Raw genomic sequence first — 19,723 nt, 5'->3', positions numbered from 1 at the left:
ATACGTGATGTTGTCGGTCATCAGAAGAAACCCATAACGTTACTAGATTCTAATGGTCTCAGTCCACGGGAGAGTTTGTCAGTTGTAACAGGGCCTCCCTCTGCAAACCACGGAAACAAGCAGCTGGAGTTATCGTTCTTGGATTGTGTGCACCCACACCATGTTCATCATCCTGTTAGATTTCACAAGATATACGAGTTAAGGGTCACGAAGTAGACTAACATGTAAATGTGTAATGCCTGTGGTAAAACAAAGATTTCTCCAGCGGTCATCGTTATTGATACAATTAATGTGAATAATAAGTTTTAAGAAAACGGCCATGGCGCTCGAGGGCCCGTTAGCTCAGTTGGTTAGAGCGCCGTGCTGATAACGCGGAGGTCGTGGGTTCGACCCCCATGCGGGCCACGAATCGTTTTTGCTTTTTTAAATTTTTGTCCTCACCTATTGTTACATAGGACATGATGATGAATGACTAATTCAGGATAAAACTCAATTTTTATGAAGCTTTCACTTCACTTTCGATGTTACACATTGGATCTTTGGGATTTGATATCACTTTATTGAATGCGCAATCATACCCAGTGTCACAATCATTAGGCATGTGAGAGACATGCCGTGGGTGACAAGGTTGGGGGTGGGGGTGGGGTTGTCACGATATCAGTGACCGCAGTCTTCTTCCTGAAGGTGCAATTCAAGTAGGACTTACGTCGCATAAACCAAACACAATCAAATCTACAACAATGTGAACTTAAATTTCCTTCACTTTCAATATTTATATGATCAGTGATAGAGGTAAGGACACTCTCAAATTGCCTTACAACATGCTGATCTATATACGACAGAATTAATATTTAAACTGATTCAGTATGTCGACTAGAGAATGCTGTACATTGTTCTTAGATTGATCAGTTGACGTCTCACAGAGAGATGCTATGTTTGTTGGTTTAAAGACTAGTGTACACAATAGAATACCATTAGACATAAATCTCATTTTACATGGCCAAACTAAACGATTTCTCTGATTGTGTTGATTCCGTTTTGTTCCTTACTCCCCGTACGGATCCCTGTTTCTAAACAGTCTGTTTTATATATATTGCAAATGTATCCATATACATGCTGGGATAGTGCACAGATGGATATATATATTGTGCCCAACCCTTTTCTTTTATGAATAATCTATGTTTAAATCAATATTTTCTTACCCCAAAAAAGATAATAACGGTTTAATTCAGATGCATTGTCCTCAGTAAATACTTAGGTCGTAATTGTCAATTTGAAAAAGAATATTCTGCTGTTGACGGATTCTATTTGTGAGTATTGGTTCATTGAACTTGGTGTGCTCAATCGTTCTTTGGATTAAATTTGGATACAACCTTACTCCTCTAAAATAGGCAAACCGAAACATAAGTCTCAGTAACTAATTCAAACAATGACCTACTTTTCAGCCGATCCGAATTTTCTCGTGTGAAAGTGAAAAGAGACACTACAAACAACTATGGTTACACTGAATTCGAATTCCTTGCTTAATGAGAAAATGGTATTTACAAATTAATCTTAATTTTAAAGTTTAATAAAATCGTAATTCTATATTTTATGTCGAGGTTTAGGCAGCATGTCGTTAACTAAGACTTCGCAGACTGCCCCTGTTAGAAGATGTCGTACAATGATTCACAATTCATCTGGTTACACCTGTTATGTGTTTTTGCGCTTATTAAACGTGTTTTTGTAAAGTACAATGTGATTGATATAATATCAAAGCCGTAAAAGACCGACAAACCTTTCTAGCGGCCGAGCCTTTATTTGAGATTTCCACGATTTCAAGATTTCCGTTTGTCAGAGAACGTCGTACGGCAGAGCACGCTGCACGACGTGTTTGCAAGGATTAGAAGGAGCGTAGTGTTGCGATATACAAGTGATTAGATGTATCAAATAATACTGATTAATATCTATATATCCAGTTGAATGAGCTGGTCTCAAATTTCTGGACTGGTTATTGTAATAAGTTGCGCAATAGGGCGGAACCCAGTCAGCAGGAAACGAGACAGTTGTGTAATCAATGTTTTGACTTGCCGTCATTAAGCCAAGGGCTGAAAACCGTGCAAATCCTTTGTCAAATTCCAGATTCCGAGGCGACGAATATCGTAACATTTTCCAAAGTATTCATTTAGATGTCAAAGGATATATTTACCGAAAACCTTACGATTTTGTTAGACCAAAGTTTCCAGAATGAATCAGATATGCTGTAGACGATCAGAGTCCGTACAAAACATTCTCTGCTATTTTTTTTACGTATGTTATTTTTTAACTTGTGTATGTGTACAAACTACTATAATCACTATACATTCTACCATGAATCAAGAAAATACTAGATTCTGATTGGTTGTTCAGAAAAATCAGACGGCATCAATTGTGGATTGACGCTCATCTGATTGTAAGGCCGCTTCACCGCGCATTGACAAATCTTATTGTGAGAACTACTTCCGTTTGACCACAATGATGGCGGATCATAACAACAACTCCATGGATTTTGACGCTGACTTTCGAATATTCCACATAGGCAATTGGAAATTTTTGGATTAAAAATGCGTTTGATTTCATATAGATTTCGTATAGAACACTGCCGCACTACTTCAGCTTGACCACCAACATGACTAATATCAACACAACAGACGTGATGGAAATGCTGATAAAACATTTATTTAAACTCGAAAAATACAATTATATTTCAAACTGTTGCGTAACTGTCTACTTCGAAGAAAATATGTAGGTCAGACGATTCCATTATAGTGTGGCCAGGGGGGTACAGTTTCACGGCACACAAAACAATAGGCTGGTTTTAGTCGTGTGGAGTTGGGATGAAAAAAACCCCAAGATCTCGGGTATTATATAATTGCATTGAATAAACAGTAGTTTGATTTCTTTGGACAGAATATTGTTATGTTGTAATGTTAAAAAAATACGAATGGCACCTACCGCTCCCTTCACAGACGAGTTCAATTCGCCTCTCGTCCCATGCCGGATTACGCAGTGTCTTCCGCAGAGCGAGGAAGTTCGATTTTAAATGGGTCATGGTAGAATGGATTGATAACCCTATAGTGTGTTTGAAAATCAGAGACATATTTACTGAATTGATGGCGACTAAATATTTCAATTGAAACCTCACGCTACGCGTTCGGTTCCAATTGAAATTTAGTCGCCATCAATTCAGTAAAGCATGTCTCTGATTTTCAAACACACTAGGGTTATCTCCTAAATAGCCAAAGATATTGTATTAAATATGCAGTGTAATACAATGTACAAATGGCTAGTTCACTTATCGACAGGTTAGCTGCCTTCGCAAGTTCGAGTAGTTGTAAAGACACTTAGTTTCCTTAATGAAGTTGACTTAATTAGCAAAACGATAGCCCGACACACAAAATATCTTGACGATTATTACAACAATCAAACAGCCTCATGATGGCCGCGTTAATTGTGAGCGTAACTTATCATGTTCAACACACATCTGTAACATACCTTTATGACGTCATGGCATTGCAGCATGTCCTAACTCAAAACGTCAAAAATTCACCATCCCGTACATTTAGTGAAGGCAAACGTAGAGGGTAGGTTATGGTTTAAGCATCCGTTCATCACATCGAAGACCAGGGTACGATTCTTCAAACGGAGCCCCCCCCCCGTTTGATATTGCCCACACTTTTTGTAATAATAATTGATTACTAAAGTGGGGGATGTGTCTGTCTGTCTCTCTGTCTCTCTGTCTGTGGGGGCGGTGGGTGGGGTAGCCCAGTGGTTAAAGCATTCGCTCGTCACGCCGAAGACCCGGGTTCGATTCCCCACATGGGTACAATGTGTGAAGCCCATTTCTGGTGTCCCCCGCTGTGATGTTGCTGGAATATTGCTAAAAGCGGCGTAAAACCAAACTCGCTCACTCGCGCTCGCTCTGTCTGTGTGTGTGTCCGTGTGTGTGTGTGTCTGTCTGTCTCTGTGTGTGTGTCTGTGTGTGTCTCTCTCTCTCTCTCTCTCTCTCTCTCTCTCTCTCTCTCTCTCTCTCTCTCTGTGTTCTATTTGAAATATTCCACTCTGCATTTCTGTGGTTCGTCAAAAAACGCTGAGTAAGGTAATTGTTTAGTTGGTGCAAGAGTTGTAGGTGGCTGATAACCATATGTAAAGGTCTATTTGTGCTCAGTCCATTAACTAGCTGGGTGTAAACAATTAAGGTTAATGAAATTCATGTTTATATGATGGTTACCCAGCTTCCTTTTATACCAATTAATAATTATATAACACCGAGTAAAGCCTCATTATCTCTGAACCACTGGTACTCCTTGAAAACAAACACGATAATACAAAAAAGAATCTGTTAAAATGGTTCCATTGCACAACGTATCATACTTGTCTTCTAATGTATATACAAATCCTCGATTGAGCTGATAAGTGCCTTAATGAACCCTAGCTGATTTTAGGATTCAAGGGAAATGTGTTCTGTTCATCAAGAACTGCATTTCTTAGTATCCATGTACTTGACACAAGTTGTCTCCCCTACCCTGATCGCAATCCCAGCGTTAAGTACCAAGATCGATACATCAATGGAGCAGCTAACCTTCGCAGTAAGCTCCAAATAGTGGGGCCAAACCAATCACAGCTTAAACATAGCGTTGTTACCCCCGGCCCCATTACGGCGGGGTTCAGCCAATCAGCAGGGAAGACGGTCCACCACGGGTGACACAGCAACACGGAGGGCATCGTCATAGAGACGGGGTAGTCACAGTCGTTCTCCACCCGATAGTAGCGACCCACACTAGCTCAGGGAATTAAATAGGAGAAAACAATCACACTCTTCCACCATGTCGGACGGAAATACCAAGGAAGCACAGGTGAGGACGATAGCTTGGTTTGATAGTTTCATGACTTCCGTGCCTGTATGTTTGGGGAGAGGGTATACTTTCCGTGACAGTACTTTAATTTGAGGGGGATGATTTGCTTGAGTTCCGCTGTTATCTGTGAACGGGGTGTACGTGTTTGATAATATGAGTCGCAGGTATTCCGATACTTCCAAACTTAAGATCGTCATGTAGGTGAACATGTACGATTCACTATCTGGACAAAAAGTGTGAGAATGTATTAAAATACTTTACATGTTCCTTTGGACGTTTTATACTTCCAGTATTTAAAATACTACTTTCATGCACTTCTATGAATTACAAATCAGTTTTGATGGTATTGAAATCGTTGGTAATAGGAGTAGTGTATAGGCATATAAAAAACGACATATTCCTCTTATGTTGAAATATACAAACGAACGGTAAGGACATTGTGTTTAAAATACGGCACATTAATCGAACGTGTGTTTATATTTGCGTAGAGTTAAGCGATGGTGTTATCAGCGATGTTTCGTACCCATTGTACTGTTATTCCGTAAAGCATTAATTTTGCTTATGATATATACGACTAAAAAAAGAACAAGAACGCGGCCCGATTCTTTCATATTACTAAAGTTAATATGTCACACTGTGTCAGATTAATGATAGTAATATAGAAGATATGGATGTTCTTTTGAGTAGTATATTTAGCTGTATGCTACTCAACTCTGTGTGGGGGCGGTGGGGTAGCCTAGTGGTTAAAGCGTCCGGTCGTCACGCCGAAGACCCGGGTTCGATTCCCCACATGGGTACAAGTGTGAAGACCATTTGTGGTGTCCCCCGTCGTGATATTGATGGAATATTGCTAAAAGGGGCGTAAAGCTAAACTCACTCACTCAACTCTTTGTGCTCAATATGACAGAACCCAAGAGACGTGTTGAAAGGGAAAGTCTAAATCAAACCAACATTCGGTGTACTGCAAGACAATGTTGATATGATGATCGTACAAACGTTTTGTTTAGGTTTTCTTTTCTTTTCGTACCCCGATCTCATCAGTATTCAGCTATATGACACGCTCTGTAAAGATTCCAGTCTGTACCAGACAATCCAGTGATTACAATCATGAGCATCGAGCCTCAGCTCCAGATCTACCCGTGAAGATCCGGGCTGGGACTGATCTTCAGCAACCCACTCTTGTTGTAAGAGGTGGCTAACGGGTCCAGGTGGTCAGGCTCACTGACTCGACCCGTTAGTCGCCTCTTACAAAAGGCATAGGTTGCTAAAGATAATTCTAACCCTGATCTTCACGGGTTCTTATTTTCTGTATATGCGGATGGCAGTATAAATGATACTTATAGGTACACGTATATGTCTCTAATTTTCAGTATATTTTCATCTGACAACTACAAGCAAGTACTTTCTACAGAAACCCAATATCTCGGAGTCTCTAGGTACCACTGAGTTATACGTAATCTCTATTTTTGTTCAACATATTTTAAAGAAATTATATTCCCTCAACCAATTTCAAAACCTTTGATGTGTCGTATTTTTAACATGACCGGACTTCGAGTGCAAATATGCATTTTGCTTAGGCTGGAAGATAAAACGGTGATATTTTGTGAAAGCAGGCGTTGGATGTTAACCTAACTACTTTCTCGTTAAAGCCATTATAGGTAAGTGATAGTGCTAGTTTTACAGGGACCTCTTGTCGATATGGATTGACTAAGATCAGTATAAAGGAGGGGGTAGGGGGAGGGGGTGGGAGACAACGGGGAGATCACACCAGCAGTGTTCACCGATACCACTACACCGATACCCAGGTATACATCAGGGAGTTTCCTTCCTTAAGCGGCATTTAGAAGCTGGTATGATGAAGTGGAGCACTTTTTATGGATAGACAACTTCTTTGTTGCAGTAGTAGTTGCGACGTTTCGGCGTAGATCCTAACACCGTTATCAAGAAAAGGATATCATCATTTGTTGTTATCAAGCAATCATCAGGAAGGACAGTTTGAATTCCTTTAAATGGAATTGAACATGTACCTATATAGTTCTCAGACATATATATTACTGATGTTTTGGCTGCTATGGTAGGTGGCTGTTTGCCTAATAGGGGTGGGTATTGCACAGAATTTTCATATTGCAATATGTTGCGATGCGAAAGCATGTATTGCGATATGTATTGCAATATATTGCCTGAAGTATTTTTAAACAAAATACTACTTATAAGCGAGTTAATGCTTGATTTATAGAGCAAAAACACAACAAAATCACTATGCTTGATTAAGCTTTAATAACAACTTTTAATCATGATAAAATAGAAATGTGAAGAATATTTGGCACAAAGGAAATATCCGAAGATTTCCGAGTGTTACGAAGTTTTCCGAATGCAAGTCAAAATACCGGTTTTCAACCAGCGTATCGCAATACGCATCGTTTTCATGTCTGAACCGGTAAATACCGGTAAACCGGTTATATTGCGCAGCCCTATTGCCCAATGTATTTTGTGTTCTGAACAGAATGGATAAATATATTCCCCAATTTTTACGTTTCTCTTTGAAACATATGGCATTTTGGAGTATTAGTTTCATTACCGCTGTCCGTGCATGTCACAGCCGTGTTAATCGATGATCCGGCACTCCAGTGAAGTTTTATTGAGCGGAGTTAATTGATTCTCACCACATGTGGTATAATAATGTGATCACGCGAGTTAGGAATTAAATACTAAATAAAGTTCTTCTCGTGGCAAATAAAACGTGAGCGTGGTGATTCAGACATGTTACCTGTGAGCAGTGTACTAAACTAATTCTAGTCACTTTTTCCTGTAATAAAGGCAATCAAGCGCCTAAGCAGATTAGAACTTGCAGTGAAAGTGACACCTATATAACACGCTTTCCCACTTTGTGATAGTTGTGGCTGCGTTTCTTAGGAAGATAGAAAGAGGGCTTATCGATGGCTTCCTAGTGACTCTGAAATTGAAGTGAATGGGTGTAGTTTTAGTCTGACTTTAATATTCATGCGATATATAATCAGGATACACCAGAAATGAACATCATGCACCCATGTGGGGAATCGAACCTCGGTGTTCAGCGTGACGGCTTCAACAACTGAGCCACCCCTCGTCCCTTTTGGACGGAACTGTTCAGACCATACGTTCCTGTGCATTGCTGTAATCTCGGATCTGATTATACCGTGGATGCATCTGTGTAATATTAACGTCTTCAGTATATGTGGCCAGAACCCGAAAAGATTGGGATTATAATTGGTCTTCAGTAACCCATGCTTGTCATAAGAGGCGACTAACGGGATCGGGTGACTTGTGACTTGGTTGACACATGTAATCGTATCCCAAATGATGATCGATGCTCATGATGCTGATCACTGAATTGTCTGGTTCAGATTCGATTATTTACAGACTGCTGAAATATTGTTGAGTACGGCGTTAAACAACAACCAAACAATCCTTTGGCCAGGAGAGTTGCTTAGTGGTACAGCATTCACTAGAATAGAGTGGGTGATGGGACGTTGACCCGGACGTTTCACCACGAGAAGCAAATTAACACCCTTTACGTTCCCTTCAGCTGTGTACGTAAAAGACACATACAACAAAAGTACGACATGGGTTAATGTAAGAGGACATATTTATTGAATATAAGTAGGATGTTCGCATAAGAAAAATACACTGACTGTAAAGTCCTTTATATAAGCCATATTAACGACCTTTCCCTCGTGCGTCACAGCAAGTGATTTACCGCCACTGTGTGATTTGTAATGCCCTTAAAGCTGTTGCTTATTGTTATTGAGAAGTCTGGTATTTACATCACTATGCATAACGACAACTCCCAGTCTTTATCTATTTCTTTTTGTAGGGAGGTAATTAGAACGCCTTTGTGACAAAATGTAATGCCTTGTTGAACAGAGTAGGTTGTTGCTATTGTATCCTTGGTTTGCTAATCATGCTGGCAAAGCCTGACTAAACTGTCTCATTGTGCCGGGTCATGACACGGGCTTAAAACAATGGGGACGTATACAACGATGGATACATGCACAAACTTGCCTACTGTCTGTGCGATCTGTTTAAGAATTTACATTACACGGTTCATTTCTGAGGTTAAACCATCGACGGTTCGCGTTAAGGTTGTTGACAGAATTCCTGCAATGCGATATCAGAATGCAAACACACCTGTATGTAAACAATCTGACCACGGTTATTGTCAAGCCCAGTCAGTGTATGTAATAAACAAGTTATACAAGACATGGGTCTGTCTCTTATTGATTTCTTTGAAACAACAGCAAACAAATACAACCATTTTATGTTTAGAAATTAACAGGCAGTGGAAGATAAGAAACACTCAGTTAAATTAAGATGTCCTCAGGTAATTCTTCGCTTTGTCCAGTCCCCGTAATTATTCACCTGACGGTATAGTGGAGAATCACCGAAGAGGTGACCACTACAACCACTCAACATCAAGTTATTCAAGCTGTTCTTTATAATTGTCATCGTTGGGAACGAAACGGTTTAGATGTTTGTCAATACACTGACACCGAGATTCTTCATGTGACATACTATCTGGTAGTCTTTGACTGTATATATTGATACCGACTTCTACTGAGCTTTGGGGCAGCCTTATAGTCAAACCGTTCGCTCGTCACGCCAAAGCCCCGGGTTCCATTCCCCACACGGATACAATGTGTGATGTCCATTTCTGGTGTCCCTCCGCCGTGATTTTGCTGGAATATTGCTCAGAAGCTGCGTAAAACCATACTCACTCACTGTTACCGACTACACCCGCTAATGCCCAGTATCATGATGTGTGATATCTTGATGATTAAATCGACGAAGTGGAACATTGACAATGACCTCTGCCGATTATGACTAACTGTTCTCGCCTGATCCCATGAGGAGTCAATGTGGGTCACCTTCACCCAGTGGTTAGAGGGTGTGGGTGTTGTGTTCTAGTAGGATTATCTCCCTTAGCGGCCTCCAGCTCACGTTCGGCTTTCAGTAAGAATTTCATCATCTCTTACAAAAAATGAAGGGGAAAATGTTCCACCCGTTACTACGCCTCTGCGTGTACATATATTCCAGTTATACAACAGATTACAGCAGTTACAGACGAGAGTTTTATGATGTATACTTATACTGAGAATCTGTACAATCCCTTAGTTTCTTCCCTCTGAAGCCGTTGGTGGTTCGAATCCAAGTGACGTCGCAATTGTGACACTTTCAGCATCAAACCGTCGATCATGTGTTTAACCAACTGGTAGACGCGTACAAACAGTATGGGCATGTGTGACACCTGAAGGTGACAAGCCCTGATGTACTACCTCGTGTAGCTAAACCAAACTCACTCCCTCACTCACTCCTACATGCTGATACGTCATATCCGTCTTGTAGAAGGTGCTGTAATTATATACACGGAAGTGACTGAACAAGATCAATAAACCCACTCAACTAATGATAAGGATATTTTACGATCCGAAAGTAAGAACACCTACTCATGTGTTCACACGTATACCGTGTCCTGAAATATACGCATGTTAACTCCCAGGTAACGTCGAATACTACTTGTATTCCCACCATCCATGATATGAAGCGTTCATCTGGAATACTGCTATATCCATATCCCACGCTGAGTTGAGTAATGCGTGTATTGATTCCGGAATATTACAACGTGGAGCCTAATTGTATAGGTGGAAATCGAATACGTTGAAGTTATCAAAGTCCACCATATATATATATATTTCCTCAGAAATACCACACACAAAAAATCACCTTTAGGAATATTGGTTACATGTTGTGCTCGTTGTACAGGCTGCATGAGTTGAATACTCCCCAGGGAGTTGATTTGGTTAAAAGAGAATGCCAGAAAAAAAGACATACGTTGATCAAGGGAACACTCTAGTGCCTTGAGCATGAGTTGCGTGGATATGTGCTCTATATGCATATCCTATAATAATAATAATAATTATAAAATCAAGGCCCACAGATCACAGAGTCGAGTACAGTCGAGTAGACTAGCGTTGACACGAACAGAAAATGCATTTATACGCTAATCCGATCACACACAAAGTAGATCATGTCCTCTCGCCATACATGCCCCCAAACCTTTCTGTTCCCCAGCAGATCTGCTATATAAGTATAATATGTTAATATGATTATGTGTATTAATTCTCAGCTCAATGTAACTGTTAGCGACGACAAAGAGACTCGGTAGAGCTTGACAAGGCGAGGTATTACTGAGCTAAGCCAGTGTCAATGGGTTACCTGTACAAGTCCCACCCGTACCCTGAAGACAATCCCTGTCTACTGACATATCAGTCGTAGCTGATAGATCCCTAATGTCTTATAATTATCCACCCTTAATTCTTTACAAATATATGTGCGTTATTGCAAATGTCATTGAGTGAATGATATCAATATCGACTTGCTGGTATATGCCAGTCAAATATTTGTTAGCGGGTGATAAAGCTTAGGCTGTTGGGAGCTGGTGTACTGCCAAGTGTTTAGGCGCATGATGTGGACATGAGATTTGTCACAACCCGTTGCTCAATAACGATTATTACAAACAAACGTCTCGAGTTAGACACAGATAGTAGATTAGATCTGTCGGTTATTGAATTACTGTCATGGAGCAGTGGGTTACGTGAGTGATTTATACCATCATAAACTGAAAGACCGTCCTTGACGTAATGGGTTGGTATGAGGTATACAAGGGAAATTTTCTCGAGCTCGCAGAGTTTACGAGCTTTTTAATTATCTTCAAGCAAAATCACAGCTGGGGACACCAGAAATGGGCTACACACATGATAGCGCTTTAACCACCGGGCTACTTCACCGCCCCGCCTGCCTATTGTGGACGGAGTTAAGAGTATTTTGTAAAAAGTGTGATCTGCAATACGCACTAAAACACTCTGGCTTTTTTTTGTTCAATTATTCGATTTTTGTTGCTGTGATATATTTTTTTCTCTTTTTAGGAAAGCATATTATTCTGAGTAGAGCCATGCCCTTGCGTTTCGATTGTTCTAGCGTTGATCTGGGATCCAGTAGTCAGACTCGCTGACTTGGTATGTCATCGTATCCCAATTGCGTAGATCGATGCTCATGCTGTCTATCATTGGATTGTTTGGTCCGTTCTCGATTATTTACAGACCGTCGCCATATAGCTGGAACATTGCTGAGTACGGCGTTAAACAACAATCAATCAAGTATTGATAAAATAATGGCATAATAACCCCTTTTTATCATGTAAGCAAAGATATATGTTTGTCATGATTAGACATTTTCTCTTCAACGTGATTACTGACAGATAACTGTATATAATATGAGATGTGTAGGTATTCCCATGGCAGTCTTCTACACGCATTTCCAAAACGTCCACGAGAACAAACCCGGTTGGGTAGCCCAGCGGTTACAGCGTTCGCCATGACACTGAACACACGGGTTCGCTTCCCAACATGGTTTCCCTGCATGAAGCTCATATCTGGTCTCTCCAAACCCTCCGATGTCGTGATATTGCTTGTGTATTGATACGCAGAATAAAACTCCACTCTTTCAGTATTTACGAACATGTGATTCATTACAAACTTCACATAGATAACACGGCCGGCGTTTATATGGTTCTAATGTTCAGACACAAGAGCACTCGCTGTTCAGGATCTCATTTCAAAGTAAACACAGTACAGTTAGGAGTAGGTTGAGGGGCCATGTATAAAATTGGAGGAGCCATAAATGTGGACGCTGCTTACATAGCGGTGCGGCAGTTGTTGAGTCAGATCACTTCTCAGTGGGAAGCTCTCCTGGAGCGGGCCTGTCACTTGATATGCCCAGACCTATGCACAGGTGATCAAGGAATGTTTGTGTTTGGAATATGCTGTCACTGACAGTCTGCCCTCAATGGTAACGGTTTAACTTCTGGTTCAGACAAGACATTTAACTCTTTGTGTTTATTCATGCTAATGTTGTCTCACACATGGATACCAGATTCTGATTGGTTGAGACCTATTCTGTAATACCCTTACATGTAAATTACGTTTCTTGTAGTGTACGCGGGAATTGCCGAACTTGCATTACATTTGCACCATACCAACCAAAACTTTAGTATCTCGACTTAATAATGTAAGACGCCATTCTCAGGATATTTACGATATGTTTACGAATGAAATAGTTTGGGGAATAGCTTAAGTTTGTTTTCTGCCACAACCAAGTGGATAAATACCTGTTGTATTCTTACCGCTTTGGACAAAGGTATATATGCGGATTACATACCAGCAGAAATTGGGTGTGCTGTAATATATATTTGTAGTCAACCTCACCGTCACATGGGATCAACGACATGGGTTAATATATCCCTGGGGTCCGGTAGACAGTGTATGATGTATTTGGAATGTGATACCGGGGCGCGGTGGGCGAGCTGTCTCGCTAGGCTAGTGACCCAGCGGGGCCTACCTGTGACCGAGGGTAAAAATACCAGCGCCTTGAGCATGCACGAGTTGCGTGGATATGTGCGCTATATAACATAAGTCCTATAAAATATCCTCAGTTGCTTTATGATAATAATTCCCGACAATTATATTATATTGCTAAATTAGTAAGAACGGCGTTAAACCATACCCACTATTTACACTTCAAAATTCGATTGTTTATTCCAGTATGAATTCACTGTATAACGTCATATTTCAACATCCGTATAATAGAACTATCTTGGTTGTCCACCGTGATGTATAGCTCCTAGGCAGGCGTTTTAAATACAATATATTTTATATCGTCTTGTTGTTAACAATACAAATCGGACAAATGACACCATAATGATGTGAAAATGTTGGAACTGTTGATGACATTCATAGCGGTTACATGTCGTCATACATGTTACGCACCTTAAACGTGATAATATGCTCAGCGTCATTATTGAGGGGTCACCCAGATAACTGGAGTGACAGACGTCAGTAGGTCTAAGTATGTTACCTATGTTATTTACAGTTCAAGAACATGGTGTTTCACACTGTGTCATTTGATTGGATGCTGTACTGAAACTGACAAAAACAACGGATGACTAATAAAAACGATGAAAATATCGCCTGAACCCAGTGAGGGGTATTAAACCCAACTCACGCATTGAAAATACCTCAAGTGAAGATCTAAATGAGTTCGAATTTGTTTCACATATTTTCCATTTCGTCATTTTCTAATGTCGCCATTGTTCTACCAAGCATTGAATAAGTGAAGGGTACCCAGCTCGTCGTGTAAACCATGTGAATCACTTACAATAAGTGAGTGAGTGAGTTTAGTTTTACGCCGCACTCTGGAAATAGTCGAGTCTGGGTCAGACAATCCAGTGATCAACAATATGAGCATCGATCTGCGCAATTGGGATGCGATGACATGTGTCAACCAAGTCAGCGAGCCTGACCACCCGAACCCGTAAGTCGCCTCTTACGACAAGCATGGGTTACTGAAGATCAATATTCAAACCTGGACCTTCACGGATCCACTTGGAACGACCTAACATGGTTAAGAATAACTTTCTCCTGTCAAGAGAAGTGATCAACGTGCCATTTGACCTCCCTGATATTAGAATGAATGTACTTTGTTAATGAAAAAGGGAAATGAGGCGAAAAAGCAGTTCCGGCAGCTGGAGATCTTTTGACTTAGTGGTAACATCAGTTTTACATTTTCTCGTGAAACTTGGTCTAAGACTTAATTCGTAAATAAACCGTGAAATGGTTTTGGACTTTCGCCAAAATAACACGTACATTCCCATAATTATGTTGTAAATCAGCGTTACATTACGACAGGCAGTGGTTGACATATAACCTGGCGGTACCGCTTATGTCACATGACTGTCACATGACGTCTGCTGGTTCCTCCAGTTTATCTTCCCTTCACGTTTTCGTGGTTTATTAAATGCTGTGTAAATTAATGAATATTTACGAGGTTCTTTCTTCGCACACTGACCGTAGTCCCGGATCGATAACCTAGCATGCAATGCATTCATCTTTCTTATCGAGTCCAAGGCACTAGCAGCGTCTAGTTCGAGTGCTAACTCTGGTTTGACATCGATACACCATTGATACAAACTGGAAAAGGGGCTGATCAACGTTGTTGATTGAGTGAAACTTTTGTCAAACGTCGCTTCAGAAAAAATACTGTAGTGTATCGACCGTTGGGAACATGCCATTAACACGAAACGTAAAAACAGTCTTGTGCAACAAATAAACATGGGCTGATTGCTAGGGTAAACACGAAAGTGTTTACTTCTGTTTGCGAGTCGTACAAAAGAACAAACTGCAGATAACCTTACGCTGGTGTCGACCTGTATGCTGGCGCTGATGTTGTTGTTGTTGATGCTGCCATTGATTACAAGATTATGCATCATTGATTGTAATAACAAAATATTCCCAGGTTATGCTAACATCGATGTTTAGGATCAGGTTAACAACGATGCCAAAGGTATACTATCATTGATGCCGTGTTATAATGGCAATTCTACCATGACTTCAGTAAACACTGGATTGTGATTGGTTAATTAAAGTCATTCAGAGGTATATAATCACGTTATACAGGTCTCTGTTTTCCGTGCGCAATCATACATGGTTTACGGTAATGCACTATTTTTGTCTGCCCACTAGATATCTAACATGGCGGACACCAAACAACCTACCGATGCATCGATAAATTACGGCGATTTACTGTCGGAAATTACACATATGTCTTTAAAGATGGATTTAGCGATGACGGGCTCGACTCACTACTTGCGTAAATCACAGCAATAGGTGTTTATACATACAAAAGTACTTCGAAAGCATGGAAACAAATATTCAGTCGAACAAGATCAAAACATCGTCTGCTTTCCGAATAAAAATTCAGCAAAAACAAATATGTTTACGTTGATTCTATGTTACGTTAGAATAGATCCAGCAATAGACTGCTACATAATTTCCGTGTTAAATTTATTATCAGCTTTCGTCAACGATATCGCCACTGATCTTGATCCGGTAACGGAGGATGTATTAACATCGAACGCCGAAGAAATTTTAATGCCTTCCGTCCACATAAATAAACAGTTGGGTTATCAATTCAAACAAAATGATATTTTGAAATTTGTACTGTTTCAAATTCAGCGGTAGTAAAACACAATTACTGAATCTGCAAACCGTTCTGTTTAGCCCAACATATATTTTTTCTAACAGTGTAATATCGTTGAAAAGTTATTTGGCTTAGTCATGATCCCTCTTATCCGTTACACTGCTTGATCTAAAGTAGTCTATTAAAGTATAATTAATTACCTTACCGTGTTTATGCCAGAGGTACACCCTCATGTCCTGGTCCATCCTTTCGGAAATATCACCACAAATCTGGCTCTTTGTCAACAGACTCGCGAACATGCCAGCGAATCCGATTCAATTTGAATTCACTACACTTTGAAGCCACTAGGTCACAAAACACTTTCCAAAATGTAGAAAATAATATCCGTAGAATCGAATTTGAGCACAAAGTACACACATGAGTGTGTAAGAGTCACCACAGCTGTCGCACGCAGACGTAGAGGTGCGTGAAATCGTCAAGTTGACAGGGCGCAATATTCAACAGCATCTAATTCGGTACAATCCGGACTTCTCGTTACAGCAAAAGCGCCTCTACTCTTAAATTTTGTACCAGTACCAGTAATTAGATATCAAAGACTATCTCAGTCATACAATCAGGTTAACCTTGCTCAAACTGTCAGTGGCTCTCCTGTCGCATCTTTCCAAATGTAAACAATGACTTCGAGAAAAGGTCAAGGCCATGAGGTTGCTGCCACTATTCTGGTGGGGAAAGGGTCTACGTTGGAATTTTCAAATGTGAACCAAGCTTTTGAAACTTATTTGATATATGTTTTCCAACTTATCAGTTAATGATTGGTGATTGATGCATTGAAAAACAAAACGTGATTTGTTATTACTGAATCTGGAGTTTGTTAGTCATTGACGGTTTGGCCACCAAACACCCGTTTCGGGCGATACCACTTGAGATTGGAATGCGAGGCCGCTTCACGTATTGACTCGTAACCAAAGAAAGAGCTCCACCTGAAATTGTTCATAAAATTGTCATAGAATGGAGATAACCTATGTGGAAAATCAGAGGTATATAACGAAATTATAATAGTTTCTAAATTTCATTTAAAACCGAACGCGTAGCGTGAGGTTTTAAATGAACAATTTAGAGCTATTATAATTTCGTTATATACCTCTGATTTTCCCACACAGTAGGTTTATCTCCTAATTATTCCAAGGGTGTTATATAATAGATTTCATATTATGAAAACAATAAGCCAATGCTATGATCATATCGATGCCAGAATTATGTTACCATTGATGCCAAAGGCTGTATTACCATTGTTGCGAACGTTATGTTTCCATTGATGTAAAGTGCACAGTCACACTGATGCCAAATCTATATTACCACTCATCCCACGTTCATGTTACCACTGATGCCAATTTTATGTTACATTGATGCCAAGATTACGTTGAATTTGGAATAGATTATGGTAACGCTGATGACGAAGGTTACATAAATATGTATTCCAAGATGTTGAAATTAGTGTCTGGGTGATGGTACCATTAACGCTGAGATTATGTTATCCTTGGTTACCCTTGGTTACATTATGTTATCCTTAGTGCGAGCGAGTTTGGTTTTACGCCGCTTTTAGCAATAGTTACCCTTAGTATACGCTAGGAGTATACGAAGAAAAACTGAAAAATGAGAAAACTGAAGGTTTGATACGATGATAAACCCACATAAAACAAGGGTAAATATCTAAATGTAAATATGTTATCCTACAGGACAAAACAGAGGAGTATTCCAAGGAAGACAACTCCACCAAGGACTCACAACAACGAGACGGCGACGACCAGCAAGGGGAGGAGAAAGGGGGAAAGTCGGAAAGGAAGAACAGTTCAGACCGAAACCCGGATGAAGGCAACCGGCAAAATGAACAAACAGACACTGAATCAGGTATGTGTTTATAGATGATAAAATGTATATTTTGAACTAGATGTGAAAACCTATGTCTGGAAATATTTTCTTTAGTTGGTAAATGTATAAATGATGGTATTTGTCACTACGATGATGGTGGTTTGAATGAGGGCGGGTCTGTATGTTAAAGGTTCTGGTGTTACTGTCTGAAGTAAACCTATGGATGTAATTGTTTCCAAAATTGTTACATCTACTATGAATTGATTCAGAGGCAGGTCAAGGCTGGCCATCATGCAGACTCGTTTCTGTTAAAGTGAAAGCCGGCGTTTAACGTTTTGGATGATATTAAAGACCACTCGATAGCTCAAACGGGACCTCCTCTGAGGTCAGTGTGTGTCTGTGTGTCCCCGGACTTCTGATAGATACTTCTGTTACATCAAACACTGGCTCACTGACGCGTACCTGGGATCAGTTACCTAGTGAAGAAAAATTATTACGATGCCTCTGTAACATGGGACTTGCAACAAGGCTATACATAGCATGTCTATCTGGATAATGGATGTGTGCCTCCTGTATGATATATGCGTCACGAAACTACTGTGGTCTGATATGAAAAGGTCACTGTACGGGCCTCTGTAAACCAATGTACCCTCCTTACCTGGCAGGTTGACTCATGTCATCGGTTCCCAGTTGCGCAGATCGATGCTCATGCTGTTGATCACTTGGTTGTCTGGTCCAGACTCGATTATTTACAGACCGCCGCCATATAGCTGGAATATTGCTGAGTGTGGCGTAAAACTAAACGCACTCACTCACTCCTTACCGGGCATGACAGAACACACTCGAGTGGCCACTTCGTCACCTTATCTATACGACCTACCGTTTAATATTCGGGTGTGCAGATTGTGGACATTTTGTACTGACAGAGAATCTCACTTGAGTCAATTTGATATCAAATATATCAACGCGCATCGATGAAAGTTTAAATGTTCTAAACTTTTATCCACTTGATATAAAATGAGATTATATTTATCATCCAAAACCATTCTTCAACTTTTAATAACAGTAACAGCCAGTACCTTGCATGTATTAAGTACAGCTGACATGTCTAACAGTCAGATAATGTCAGTGTGACGTCACAGTTATCTACAAAGGATTCTGATGCAATTGAATTGAATCCTAGTAGGTAACGTGGTCAAAATCAAGCGATACCTCCTATGACGCCAGTTGGGATGATAAATTATAAGGTCTATCACTTCTGAAACAAAAGTGAGGGGAACGAAATAAATATGCCCTTCTCCTTACAATACAAAATGGTCAGTTGGTCCCTGATGGGACAAATCTTCCAGTAACTATTCTGTCTATATATATCCATATATCCATGATATATCTATGTACAGGCGCTAACTTATAGCTTACACTAACCCAGCTTTTTTACGTTTCTAAGGGTGCATGATGTGGTTAATAATACCTTTATTTATTTCAGTTTTGTTGTGTAAATATTATGTTTTATTTTTCGTTACAACATGCGCAGTAAGTCCTGTAAAAGTAGAACAGTGTCGATTAGATTTACTCCAACTTCCGAAGTAGACAGCTTATGTCAGTTTTATACATTTTAGGCATTGTAAGTCAACTATCCACGCTTTCCTCTTTAATACATCTAGAGCATAGGCAACATGAACACTACAAACCATCCCGCAGCTGTAAGTTCAACTGCTAGTGTTCAACCAGCGAAAACAGGTGTGCCAGAAGGTATATTACATGATAATAAGGTTCTTACAACGTTAATAAGGTGCTTACAACGTTCCGGTGAATGGGTATTACACATGACATCGATGTGTTAGGTGTATGGGTGGGATTTACGCTGATTTCAGCAATATTCTCACTGAGGACACTAGAAATGAAATGCA

At 40.1% G+C, this 19,723-nt stretch overlaps 1 protein-coding gene and 1 non-coding gene across 3 annotated transcripts in view; both read left to right on the top strand.

Moving 5' to 3' along the window:
- Positions 1-331: 331 nt before the first annotated feature.
- Positions 332-405, top strand: Trnai-gau. The gene has a single exon. It is a non-coding gene; the product is annotated as a tRNA-Ile (tRNA).
- A 4,210-nt stretch (positions 406-4,615) lies between these two features.
- LOC124273057 (nonsense-mediated mRNA decay protein 2-like) overlaps positions 4,616-19,723 on the top strand; it is a 29,951-nt gene continuing 14,843 nt past the window's right edge. Inside the window, exons 1-2 of one of the 2 annotated variants that reach the window (XM_046708267.1) lie at positions 4,616-4,874; positions 17,681-17,852. In XM_046708267.1, the coding sequence (XP_046564223.1) occupies positions 4,845-4,874; positions 17,681-17,852 (202 nt within the window). In that variant the 5' untranslated portion in view covers positions 4,616-4,844. The remainder of the gene's footprint in view (positions 4,875-17,680; positions 17,853-19,723) is intronic. The other variant, XM_046708268.1, reaches the window with a different exon arrangement.

This window comes from Haliotis rubra, unplaced genomic scaffold (assembly GCF_003918875.1).
Source record: "Haliotis rubra isolate DU_JTF1 unplaced genomic scaffold, ASM391887v1 Scf176, whole genome shotgun sequence".
Taxonomy (NCBI): Eukaryota; Metazoa; Mollusca; class Gastropoda; order Lepetellida; family Haliotidae; genus Haliotis; species Haliotis rubra.
This window is presented reverse-complemented; position numbering and strand designations above follow the sequence as displayed.